Source organism: Notamacropus eugenii, chromosome 5, assembly GCF_028372415.1.
Source record: "Notamacropus eugenii isolate mMacEug1 chromosome 5, mMacEug1.pri_v2, whole genome shotgun sequence".
Classification (NCBI taxonomy): Eukaryota; Metazoa; Chordata; class Mammalia; order Diprotodontia; family Macropodidae; genus Notamacropus; species Notamacropus eugenii.
This window is the reverse complement of record NC_092876.1, coordinates 320,243,397-320,257,499: the sequence shown is the minus strand read 5'-3', so window position 1 is coordinate 320,257,499 and position 14,103 is coordinate 320,243,397. Positions and strand designations below refer to the sequence as shown.

The 14,103-nt window shown below is 33.9% G+C and overlaps 1 protein-coding gene across 3 annotated transcripts in view; it reads right to left on the bottom strand.

Moving 5' to 3' along the window:
* The window catches only part of UGGT1 (UDP-glucose glycoprotein glucosyltransferase 1), a 100,915-nt gene that overhangs the window by 53,774 nt on the left and 33,038 nt on the right, over positions 1-14,103 (bottom strand). For all 3 annotated transcript variants that reach the window (XM_072613481.1, XM_072613479.1, XM_072613480.1), the window contains exons 6-13: positions 12,284-12,458; positions 11,115-11,211; positions 10,085-10,163; positions 7,673-7,773; positions 6,452-6,551; positions 5,088-5,148; positions 3,653-3,744; positions 2,162-2,312 (exon numbers count right to left, since the gene is read on the bottom strand). In XM_072613481.1, the coding sequence (XP_072469582.1) occupies positions 2,162-2,312; positions 3,653-3,744; positions 5,088-5,148; positions 6,452-6,551; positions 7,673-7,773; positions 10,085-10,163; positions 11,115-11,211; positions 12,284-12,458 (856 nt within the window). The remainder of the gene's footprint in view (positions 1-2,161; positions 2,313-3,652; positions 3,745-5,087; positions 5,149-6,451; positions 6,552-7,672; positions 7,774-10,084; positions 10,164-11,114; positions 11,212-12,283; positions 12,459-14,103) is intronic.

Genomic DNA, 14,103 nt, shown 5'->3' with positions numbered 1-14,103 from the left:
AATATAGACTTTAAAAACAAACTAAATTGTTCAAATGTTTTTGTATCTGAACATTTGCTTTTATTGATGGTTATTAAGTTAGAATAAAAATAGTATAGACTTAATTTCAACAAAAAACAAATTTAAAACAAAAACAAAACCAGTGATTATAACCCAACGTATATTCACATGATTTAAATTTTAATTTCTCTCCTGAAGGTAACTTATTTTTAATACAGTTATAAACATATAAGTCCTTCTTCAAGTTATGCCTTTTCACCTCACATTAAAATATGGCTTCAATATCATTTCATATTTATCATCTTTTTCTAATACAACATAAAAACCCTGAAGACACAGGCTGTTTTCTTTTTTGTCTTTATATCTTAAACACTTAGCACACGTAAGAGGCAAGCAATAAACATTTGTTTAATTGAATTGAGCTTTTTAAAATGGAACAATAATATTTCATTATGTTGACCTATAACAATACGTTCATTCATTCCCTAACCATTGGACAAATCGGTAGCTTCCAGATTTTTACTAGTACAAATAAAGCAACTATGAATATTTTTGTACAGACATACTTATTTTTCCCCAATCTCATACTGACGTTTTGTTGTGGGTTATTTTTTTGTGTGTGGCCTCAGAGCTAGCTATTTTATCTTTCCATTTGTTTGATCAAATTTTGTCTCAACAACAGAGATATAATTTTTCTTTTTCTACATTGATTCTTTAATATCTGAATTATGATATGGCACATAAAAAATATGCTTGTTATTTCCCCCAATTAGATTGTAAGCTCCTTGAAGGCAGGGACTTACTTCTGCCTTATTTTTATATCCCAGTCCTGGCACATAGTAAGTGCTTAATAAATGTTTATTGATTGACTGAAAGTGAGGGTATGATTTGCTAAATGAGATCCAGCCTAATAGCTCTCTCTTCAGTTCTAGGCCCAAACTGCAGTTCATCTGAAGTATCAATCTACTCTTTATAAATATATACTGGAGAGTATATATAGTATATATAAGCTCCCTACCCAACTTCATGCTGTAATTTGGCCAGTATCTGTATCCATTCCTTTTTTTCATTCTGGTCTGAGCAATTAAAAGAATGTCTTTGAAATAATAATGGCCTTCACTGAGAAGGCATTATGGTCTTCCAGGGCTTAAAGGGCCTCTCTACTATACTCACTGCTTCCTGTAAGCACTATGCATTCTACATGATACTGGTAAATTCCTTAGGAGAATATATGTATCTTTGTGTTGTTACCCGGGTTATAGTTTTTAAAAAAACACTCACTTTTATGTTTGTAAAGTAGATTCAAATGTGAAGTAAAAAAAAATGCTCTAAAAACCCCATAGTTTCTAGTGACTTGAGTATTAGACTTGCCTACAGACCTTTAGAGTACTCGTATTTCACTTTGAAAGTTACCATTCTATACAGATTGAAGCATACTTTTTTGACTTAATTTTTCTTGAGTTTTTTTCTTGTCAATGCTTTCTTTCACAACATGACTATTATGAATGTTTTGCATGACTACATATGTATAACCTATATGGAATTGCTTGCCTTCTGAATGGGGGGTAGGTAGTGAGGAGGGAGGAAGGGAGAGAATTTGGAACTCAAAGTTTTAAAAAGAAATGTTAAAATTTGTTTTTACATGCAATTGGGGGAAAATAAAATACTAAACAAAAGTTTTAAAAAATTAAAAAAAGAAAATTACCATTCTATAAACACATTTATTAAATAAAATGTCAAGATCTTTTAGGAGCTTCAGCTCAAGGTGTCCAAAACAAACAATTGCTCCTACCCTCTGTCCTTGGGTGACAAAACCTCAGGGCAGTTTCTGGGGATAAGGCCTAAAGGCAACCAACACACAAAGTCTATATTCTCTTCCAAGAAACCCTTAGACAGGACTCCCTGAACATCAGGTATCTCTAAATCAAGTTATAAACTGTGGGATGAAGAACAAATATTATATGTTTAGGATATGTTAATAGCCTACTTTGGTATATATGAATTTGAGTAATGAAAAATAAAACCGGCCCCAAGAATTTTAACACATAGTTAATTTATAGTAATAGAGTAAATGGGGTAGCAATTTTTTATGAGAGAAAAATCAAGGAAAAAATGTTAATGATACTTGAATAATATATTTGAGAATTAAAAGAGTCCTCACTGAGATAGCAGGGCTTCTGATATCCACAGCGTAGTCTGCATCTGATGGCTGGATGTTCAGTTTCAAAATATTGTGCAGAGATAAGTCTTCTATTCCTAGTCTGTGCAGGCCCTCCATAACACGCGCCTCATTCCTCAACACATCAAACAAGCTGAAATAAATTATAGAACTGTGATTATTCCCAGAAACACCTGAAGGCTGCTGAGGTTCTAATCCTGGCAGGCAAACTAAAATAGATAGTGGTAGAATCTATACCATAGATGGTTTAAATTTTTTAGAAGTGATTAGAATCTTTATTCTTTTATTACTTCAATACTTTTAAAGGCTTGTGATGTTAATACTAGTGTGTGTCCTCACTCCACTGACTAAGAATGTACAATCCTATGAATATACATGGCTGAAAAGTCTGTCAGTTGGCAGTCAACTCACTGGTGAAACCCCTCTTAACAACGTAAGACAGAAACTGAGTCCATGTGTCAGGGCCCTTTTTGAAACCTTTCCTGCTACTTAGTAACATCTGACAGAACTTTCACTTCAGTGGTATCAGTTTCAAAAACCTAGCCAGGGCTTTAGTGAAATAGCCTTTGGGTCATTCTATCAAAATATACAAATCTAATGCATTCACCACTTTATCAAAGTACTTTTGTCTTTTGTTTATAAGAACTAATATTTAACTTGAGTTAAATACTCACTCAATTGTGTGTATATGCTTTCCATATTGATAACCTAAGACAAAAAGTGCTAATGGGATTAAGCTCCTTAAAATATATACATTTTACTGACTTTCTATGACCATCTATAACATCATCATATGGGCCTTGTAGCTTAATTTTGACAACACAGGTGTTTACTATAAATAATGGCATCCTACAAATCATTACTAACTTTGGGGTTTAATACTAAGGACTCAAGATTTATTATTTAAAAGTTTATGAGTCAAAGGATAAATTCGAATTTAGAAATATGGGTTGATGCAAATCAAGAGTAAATTGGAATATAGCTGTAAGGAAAAAATTCAGCACAATTTGGTAATTAACAGAATATTACTGGATAACACTTTAGAGACCATGAACAGCAATATTTTTGGAAACATTCCATTAATATGAAACAAAAACATTTTTTTCCAGAAAAGTCACATCAATGGGCCTTCACTGGAGAAGGAAGTTCTATTCCACACAGACCTTTTGGCCAAGATGACCAATACAAATATTTAGTGGTAAGAAGGCAAGGGTTTACTTTTTATCCATATGGATATCATAACTACATTTATGCAGATCAACTGCAGGTGATGGTGTGTTACCAAAGAGCAATATTTCATGTATAAAATCACACAGAAAACTGCCTATATCCAATTATCCTTTGAGTAAGTCTCATCTAACACTGGAAGCCTTTTAATACATAGTCAATAAAGTTAACACCTGAGCCACAATTCTATTAAGACTTGTAGAATGGAATATTTTTTCAGAGAATGAAGAATGCTGATGTCCATACCTAAATATGTCCTGTGTGTCTAAATCAATGTGTAATCCATTGATGAACAGGGCAGACTCTCCAGGCTGTAATCCTAATGTTCCTTTGAAGTACTGAAAATTTAGAAGGAAAAAAAGATTGTTGACATGCAAAAGGACATTCAAAAGAACTTCTGCCAATTTTGTGTCTTCTTTTCTACCATTGCCTTTTAGCTCTGAGGGGAACTTTAATCTTGTTTCCTACAATTTTTAGGGAATTGGGACACAGTACTGAGTCTCTTCTTCATCATAAGAAGTCAAATTAAAGGGGATAAACAGGGTGGGGGGGACGATGAAAGGGAGGGCATGGGGAGGAGGGTGCAATTTGAAGTTGACACTCACGGGGAGGGACATGATCAAAAGAGAGAATAGAAGTAATTTGAGGCAGGATAGGATGGAGGGAAATACAGTTAGTCTTATACAACACGACTATTATGGAAGTCATTTGCAAAACTACACAGATTTGGCCTATATTGAATTGCTTGCCTTCCAAAGGGAGGGGGTGCGGAGGGAGGGAGGAAAAGAAGTTGGAACTCAAAGTTTTAGGAATAACTGTCGAGTACTGTTCTTGCCGCTAGGAAAGAAGAAATACAGGTAAAGGGGTATAGAAAGTTATTTGGCCCAACAGGACAGAGGAGAGGATGGCGACAAGGGCAGAGAGGAATGATGGAGGAGAGAGCGGAGTGGTGATGGGGGCAATTGGAATACTCGGTGTTTTGGGGTGGGGGGAGGGGACAAGGGGGGAGAAAATTTGGAGCCCAAAAATTCTGTGAAAATGAATGTTAAAAGTTAAATAAATAAAAAATAAAATAAAATAAAAAAAGAAATCAAATTAATTGAAAATCCCAATAATATGGATAAGTCTTGTGTTTAACAGGAACAGCTTCTACTTCTTAATAAAAGGCAGTGATGGAAGGTGATGGCTTTCTCTCCACAGCCACCAGCTATTTTGTCCTGCTAGGGTTAGCAGAGGAACTATAGTACATCTGAATTACTCAAATCTCAGTGAAACAATTTCAGTAGGCACTAATTACATTACTGAATTATTTTACTAATTAAATCAACTATTATTTTACTAATTAAATCAAATGTAGTTTATATAACAGACTAAAGACTTCAAATGAGTTTCATCACTTCTTCCACTACAAAAGTGGATGGGACAATGGCCACTACCAAATTCTTTGGATGAAAGACCTTAAGTCAAGGTAAAGTTGAAATCAAAATACAAAAAAAAACTTAATTCACAGCACTGGGTTTTAGAAGGAAGAAAATGGGGAGGTATTTGGAAAACCCTTGGTGTAGCACCCAGACAAAACAGATAGTAAATTCAACATTTATTTACTCTGAAAGAGATCTCCCATCTCATTCACCACCCACCACCAAGAAAGTAGAAGCTAATGTGTTCTGGTAGATGCTACCTTTTGGTTCTCTTCCACTTCAGTTCTGAGTTCTTGATTAACAGCGGTTTTCGTTATTGCTCTAAGGAAACAAAAAAGTCAATATGGTGCTTAGATCAACATTAAATACAAATTTGCTCATGGAAAGGGGTTAGATTTTGAAGAACACACTGCTAAGTGCTAAGGAAATTATTCCTAAAAGGGTTTTTTAAAAATACAATCCTTAAAAATGATTATGTACCCCCTTGCTATTTAATAGCACATTTTTCTCTACTTCCAAAAGAAAAAGCATAATAAAGAATTCTAAAAGATGTGTGGTTGCTTCCAGACTCTTGGCTAAAAACAGAATAATACTACTGCCAACAACACAAGTTACCTCTAATGCCTATAAAGTGAATGAAAAACTTCAAGGAACAAGTTTTGCATTGTATTTAAGTACTCACTAGTGGTGTTCATGGGTTCAATTCAATATCTATGAATGATATGATTGAGAATTAACTGTGAGATTTATGAAATGAGCTTTGCCAGGCAATTCTTTAAAAAGAAAAAGCTCCAAAATATCTCATATCAGAGCTCAACACAACTTAGCACTAACCTTATAATGATTTTAAATAGTAATACAATGTATAAGGAAACTAACTTTGATCCTTTGGTAAAATACTTCAGCAGGAATATGAAACAAAAGACTAATGTTTATTAGGTATGAAAAGTGAGTACTTCAGAATTTTGATACAAATTTAAATACAGCTTCAGAATTAAGAAAAATGTACACATTACTACATATAAACACTGATAATCTGATTCAAATGTAGAAAAATAATGTAGATTAAACACAGTAGGGAGTTTTGGGGAGCACCAACTAATATTTCTGAAATATTGCTTCTACATTAATGTAAAAGAATAGTGTCTGGTTTGATTCAACATGGAAAAACTTATGTTGAACAATTATTAGCACACTTAGCAAGTAAAGGAGAGAAAATGGAAATTAGAAAATAAGAGTCTTGCTCATTTTTCTTCATCTTCATTTCCTCCCTTTCAAGATACAATATTGTTTCAGTCAAAATGTCATTTTAACTTTTTAGACTTCACATAAATATTTTAATGCTTTTGTAAGGAAGTAGGCATACATCATGTAAGAATTGTTCATAGCAAAATTTATTCCATGAATCTCCCCTAGAACTTCATACACATTTCTGTTTTAAACACTAATCTAAGCAAATCTTAGAAAAGACATTTTAAAACCTTGCACTGATGCAGTGCTCTGGTTTTCTAAATTCTATTACATTTAGTAAACTTCACTTTGAATTTTAACAAAATGAGATGACAGGTTATCATTGGATACTATGTTAAAGGGGGACATTTCCCTGTGCTTTCTTCTGTATTACCTAGCTTTGGTAGGAAAATTCTGACTGAGATCCTTTAGAACCACCAAAGCTACCTCAAGAGGTGCAGCCAGGACTCGGGCAGCAGTCTGGAAACTTAGATCTGAAAAATAAGGAAAAGAAAAGAAATAAAGAATAAAGTCTAAGCCAAATGCTAAAATGTAACTGTTGTTACACAATATATTGATGTTCACACGCAGATAAATACACACACACACACACACACACACACACACACACACTTTATAACTGACAAACTTTTCATACTCTTTTGTTGGTAAAACACAAGACTTTCAAATAAAGTCATTCAAAAGGATGGTATTTTAGAGACACAACTCCAAGTTTAATCTATTTCACAGCACTTTTTGGTTCCTTTAGGATCTAGCTACTGAAAAACAGTATTCTGTAAATCACTTTATACCTTGAATACTGCTGAGACAGAACCTAAACTAGGAGTGGGGAACCTGTAGCCTTGAGGCCACATGTGGCCCTCTACGCCCTCAGGTGCAGTCTTTTGACTGAGCCTAAGTTTTACAGAACAAATCCTTTTATTAAGGAGATTTGTTCTGTGAAGTTTTGATTCAGTCAAAGGGCCGTACTTGAGGACCTAGAGGGTCACATGTGGCCATGAGACCACAGATTTCGCATCTCTATCCCAAACCATCCATTAGATTTATAACATTTCTAAAACTAGGGTTTATCAGAACTTCTGGGAAATAATGATTTGAAAAAAGTAAAAATTTGCTGAACAGCTAAAAGTGAAAGAAAATGAACAAGGAGAAAAAACTTATACCATAAAAGTGACATTTTATACCCTTCCAAAAGTGAGAAATATTTTTTAAGAATAGAGCTACTAGTTGACTCAAAAGCCAATGGAAAATCTAGCAATATAAATAATTCATAAATGTCACATGCTTAAATTTTAGCACACTAAAAAAAATTTACTTACTGTGAATGTGGCTGAATTTCTAACTAATCTACACATCCTAAAATTTTCTACATTATCTCTATACCTCTCTCCAACTATTTGGTCCCAGGGCTACATTTTACATATGCCTTTTCATTATTTATCATGGTTATTAAAACTCATTTCAAAATTTCTGATCAATTCTAATACCATAGGGGAAATGTCAGATATGTTTAAATATCCATATTGTATGTTTCCTCTATTAGAAAATTAAACCAAATTACAAGTAGGATATAATTTCATTAGATTGGCATTACCCTGCAACTGCCAAACTTTCAGAGGTGCCATTTCATTGGTACTTTCCACAAGATGCTTCCGGAGTTCCTTTAACTGGTCCTTCATATCAGGATGCAGTTCTCTGACAAAAACAGGAGGAAAATCAGATTCAAAGTGCCAATTATCTCTTATTCATTCAAAATATATTTGCATACAAACATAACATAAAATTTATGCTAACATCGGGTATGGGAGTGTTGTTTTTTTAAGCCTGCATTCAATTTTATGACTAAAAGTGATCAAATGGTGATATAATTCCCTCTACCCATTTCTTTCCTATTTGTAACTTACTACTAAAAGTTAACACAAAATTCAAAAAGACATGAAAAAGATATACAATTGCAAGACTCATAAAAATGCTCTTTCAACAAACACAATTTTCATCAACTGGGTTGATATTAAACAGAAATAAAGTTGGGGCTACTGGGTTTCCTTCCATTTGTGTCCTAAGGAATATCAGCTCTTATAGCTGATCATCTAAAGCTTATATATAAGCAAGGGAAATTGCATTTAGTCCAAGATTCACTTGCCAAGTCCTTATACTAGCCCTTTTTTACCTAACTACAAGAAAAAGTTTGTATTATCTTAGCAGGTGGAAGTGAAGCCAATTTGTACTCCAATATACAGAACTGAAAAAATTAATTTATTGTACTATCTGGGTCCCTCAGTTCCAACTGGTTGACTTCTACAGTAGTTCCTCTACTGTTCATAATAAAACTATCAAGTAATTGCTATTTGTATTTGTATTTCATCCATGTCATCCCTCTTTCCAAAAAGGTGGATTGCAATCCATCCACATGTTCCCACATAGGCAGCTCCTATCCATAACATAAAATCCATTATGAGAAGTGTACCCAACATAGTGCGAAATTCTTCTCCATCTTTTGACATTATGTGGACCCAATGGGGCCACATGTGAAGTATCCTTCTGATATCCCTCATTCTTGCTATGTGATAAGTCCATAGGAAAAAGTCAAGTTGATGAAGAATACCTATGTCATTTAAGAAGCTTTAATTTCAAATGAATAAGCTACTCAGTAAGAAGGGGTCACTTATATTCTCTACAGTTTTCACAATGCACCTTTATAAGTAATCAATAATCAGACTACCAAGGAAAAAGAAGCTTGCTGAATCATTTTTCAAAAATATTTTGATCTTGACCACATAAAGGTTTAATCAGTGCTAAGGCTAAACAAAAATTTTAAAGTATACATACAATAGGTCAGAAATCATCTGTTAGTGACTTAGTCATATATAACTAGCAAATGTTAAAGCTAAAGTAAATAAATCATTTACACTAGCCATTATCAAAGATGATTCCTACTTCATCTCTTTTTTCCACACCTAAGAAAATGGAAATTATATATGGTATAGTGGCAAGAACACAAGTTTTGGTCTCAAATCTTGTGTCATTTAGTAAGGTACATAACCTTAGAAAAGTCACTTGACTTCTCTGGACCTCAATTTTCACATCCATAAAATGGAATACTCAGCAAAATGGCATTTGAGGTCCTTTCCAGATCTTACATCTGTGATCCTACAAAAAATGTATAAAGCCTGGACAAAATTTTACAGAGTTCTGATTAAGTCACACATAATTACCAAGTTATGACAGACATGGCAATAAAGTTTGTATTGTTCTATAAGGTCCCTTATGTGACCTTCAAATAAATGCCTGTGGGTTGGAGTATACTTAGAATTATGAAATCATAGTAGTAAGAGCTAGAAGAAACCTCAAAGATAATCATCTAACCCAGTCCCTTCATTTTACAGATAAAGACCATTTCTACAAAAGAGCATTTTTCTTGGATTTAAAGCTTATAAAATCATAGTTAATCCCTGTAATTCCCCAAATGACTTTGTTTTTATATTTCTGGCAGCTACCATCACTTCCTCAAGCTAAAATAACTGTTTCCCGGACAAAAAATTGGGGGAAATAGTTCAATTTCTCCTAATATTCATCATGAGATTGAGTCATGCTGATATGAAACCAAGTCATAGATCCAGAGCACAAAATCAGGCAGACACATAATATTGTATATGCCTTAGTGATTATGCTTTACATTCAATCAAAACATAAACAGAATCATTACAATGTGCACAGTAGCAATCTCATTTTGGACTGCATGCAAGAAAGCTTGTCATGGGTCTCTCTGTAGGTTGATGCTTATTCCCTCGCCTCTTTCTATCTGCATGCTTAGTGCTCAACACAAAGCATTACAAAGAATAAGCAATTACTATTTTTATTAAAATCCACTCATTGAAGGATCCTGAAAGTTAGACAAGATAAATAGGCCAAAGATGAAATTCTATGAACTTACAATGGTTGGAAAGCAAGCAACTAACAAATTTTGACCAAGGAGATTATTTCTGATTAAATCTGGTGATCATACCTTAATCTTCCAAAAAGGAATCCTTGAACTTCATCAATTGGGTCATTTTCACCTATTACTGTAGCATTAGTATCAGTTCCTACAAAAGCACAAATTATCATACATATTACCACTCACTAATACTGATATTATCATATATTTTGTTTGGTGTACAAAAAATTCAACCTGAGACTATGAAAATGATAACATATAGTGTTATTTTTTTGTTAGTTTTTCAAATTTAGCTAGTCCTAATACATATTTTTTGGAAAATATTTTTCAGTTGTTTTCTGTTATTGATAAAGTAAGAATAGGCTTTTTCTACTCAAATATTAGAAAATTTTACAAATGAAATACAACATTCATAAACTTGAAAGAAATATGGGAAGCCTCCAAAATCAAAACCAGCAAAGCTTTTTCACTAAACCAGCTAAACAAAAGAAAATGCACGTTAATATTGATAGTGAATATAAAAGTTTGCATTATTTACTGTATTGTTTTTCCAATGAAGTTATTAGATGAATCACATCTTTACTATTTCTTGATGTGATTTTTAAAAAAAAGAAGAGACTTTTTAGATGATACTTTTCAGCCTTCCCCTTTCCTTCTAAAAGGAATTATTTAATTTAAACCATGCAAATAAGGAAATGAAGAAGATAAAAAAATAAAGTGAGTGGGGAGTGGCATAAGAAAACATATCCACATGCAGTCTGGATGAAAGTAAATATTTTTCTTACAAATGAAAAAAAGGAAGTGAGAAAGGTACAGAAAAAAATGGATTCACACTGTTCAGCATTCCCTCCATTAACTAATTAAAGTGTGATAGGGAGAAGTTGTGAAAGGCATCTCATCTAACATTCTTGGCCAGAAAGATGTCATTTATTACATAAAATACTCCGACAAGAGTGGAAAGAAAATTTCAAGGAGTAAGGTTTAGGTCTCTACAAAGGATTTAGAAGAAAAAATTTTCAAAGACCAAAATGGTTTAGAACTTTAGGTTACAAAAAGCAGAGAAACAGGACAACTTTTGTTCTTATTTTTAAGAATTCACCTTTCACCTGAGTATCATCCTTGGCCTTGTACTCTGTGCTCTTGATAGCCAATTCCACACCATACCCCGAAAGGTAGACTCTTTCTTTACTAGGATTCTGAAAGTAAAATTGGTACCTCCATTATTATCACATCTTTTGAACTTGTCTCCTAAAATAGGAAATGTCATTATGTAACAACACACAGGTATACATATATGCATGTGTAGATACACATACATGTATACAAATGTGCATGTATATACATATACCTTGTACAGGGTAGTGTCTTAAAAAATATGAGTTAAATAGACACAATTGCAATCTTATAAACGGGCCACGTTCTAGAAGTTCATAAATAAACTGCTTAGAATGCATAACACATTTTGCCATAGAATCACAATATTACAAAAAAACAATTGGATCCCTAGAATAATGCAAAATAGCCCATCTGACCTATAACATATCAATTAAATATAACCACTATTTATAACATTTTTTAATAGGATACTCATTCAGATATTCCACCTCAGATGCCAGGAACATATTCTCCTCTCTCTCTCAACTGAGGCAGTAGGAGTGAGACTCCAAAGATTTTAGTGGAAGCAGTAAAAGGAAGTCCCAAGCATTCTCAGCCGGAGCATAAAGAGAATTGATGGGCATCAATTAGAGCTGTCAGGAGGAGGCCAGTCTCAAGCTGAGGCAGTCAATTATACATGAGATGCTTGTAAGTTGGAAAATCAATGTACAAATGTGTTGATATGAAAAAATACTTTAAAAACAATTAGCTAAATGCTCCAAATGGTATAAAATCATTAAACTTAATTTAACCTCATTTTTCAATATTATTTTGGAGCCAAAAAAATTGAGAAAATGGAATTGTCAAGAACTATGGGAAATATCAGTTCACTAACGAATTATAATTTAGAAAATGCTATTTACGGGTTTTTTTGGAATAAAAATGCAATAACTTCTTCATTTGGCCACCCTGAACACTATTTTCTTTTTAATTTTTATTGGAAAGGCAAGCAATCCTTCTACACAAATGTATAAAGAAAATATAAATAGGTGTGATGAAAATGAAAATACTAAAGCGTGATTGAAATAATTAAATGGATGCAAAAGAACATAAATATACATGCCAGGCTGAACAAACAGCCAATAAAAGTTTAAAAATAGTAACAATACTTACTGATACATAGTGTCTGAGAACATAATTGATTTTCCCTGCACTGCTTTTTGCTACAAGTTGATGGTGGAAATTATAAAATTCTTTAGAGCCAATCTCTGAGTAGAATATCACCACCGGGCTTCCAGGATTTAAGGACGGATATCTGTGATCCCCTTTGAACAAATTTGGTTTGGGTCTGGGAATAAACATCAAAAGTTGTGATAAGACAATTCAAATCAACTCCATTTCTGCAAAAGAGTTTAATTACTATTATTGACTTTAAGTATTTTAATACCAAGAGCATGAGAAAAAAAATCCCTCTTTCTACTCCTTCTAGTGTTTGTTTTTATCATGAATGACTGTTGCATTATTATCACTGCCTTTCCTACATCTGCTGCTATAATCATTTGGGTTTTTTTGTTTATATATATTGTATGATGTTGACAGTATTTATGAATATTAACTAGGCTTACATGTGACATAAAGCCCATATGACTTCAAAAAAATCACAGAATGTAAGAAATGAAACAGACCTCAGAGTTGTCACTGCAAGCAGCTTGGTGGATAGAACGCTAGGGTCTGCCATCAGAAAGACCCAAACTCAAATCTGGCCTCAAACACTTAACCTGTGTTTGCCTCAATTTCTTCAGCTGTAAAATGGACAGAATAATATACCTACCTCCCAGAGTTGCTGTGAAGAACAAATGAGATAACAATGGCAAAGTGTGCTAAGTGTGCTAAAACTAACTGTAAAGTGCCTGGCACACAGTAAGCACTATATAAATGCTGGTTATTATTATATTCTAGTCCAATTTATATACCAAATGAATCTCTACTACAATAACTGACAAGTGGTCATCAAACCTCTGTTTGAAGACCCCAAAGGAAGGGGAATCCACCACCTCCTGGGGCAGCCCATTCCACGTTTGGAAAGATGCAATTATTAGGAAGTTTATCCTAATATCTCAAGCCTAAATTTAACTCTTTGCAAACTCCATTGCTCCTGATTCTGAATTCTGTGACTCAAGAGGACAAACTTCCACATAACAGACCTTCAAACATTTTATAGCTATCAAAGTGACTTTCCTAAAGCATAGGTCTGACCAGGTAAATCCCCCATATTCAATAAACGCCAGTGGTTTCCTATTAACTGATAAATCAAATATGAAACTCCCCTATTTGGTATTTATAGCCCGTTACAACCTGGTTCCATTACATATTATTGTACTGGATGGTGCCCATCCCCAGAATGTACGCCTTCCTCACTTATACCTCCCAGAATCCTTTCCTTCAAGGTTCAGTTCTGGCCACACCTTCTACACTAAACCTTTTCTTTTCTCCCAGCTTGTGCAAGTGCCTTTCCCTGATAATTACCTGCTATCTATTTTGTACATGTCAAAATACGGTTTTTCCCCTTGCTAGATATGCTCTTTGAGGGAAAGGACTATTTTGTTTTTACCTTTTTACCCCCAGCAGCTAGCACACCTGGTGCTTAAGAAATGCTTGCTGACTGACAAGAACAAAGGAAAACAAACAGACCATTTGGTGAGAACTAGTATGAAGGAGAGTAATCTGTAAACAAGTCTATAAAGGTAAGGTAGAGCCAAATTGTGAGGGCTTTAAATGCCAAACAGAAAAAAAATCCTATTTTGTCCTGGAGGCAACAAGTAGATATTTATAGTTCTTAAGCAGGCCAGTAAGGGACATGTCAGGCCTGTAGTTTAGAGACGTCAATATGGCAACTGTGAGGATGACTGATTAGGAACAGGGACATCAATAAGGAGACAGAAGTGATAAAAGCATGAACTAGGGAGATGATTGTGAAGGTGAGAGAAGGGGAA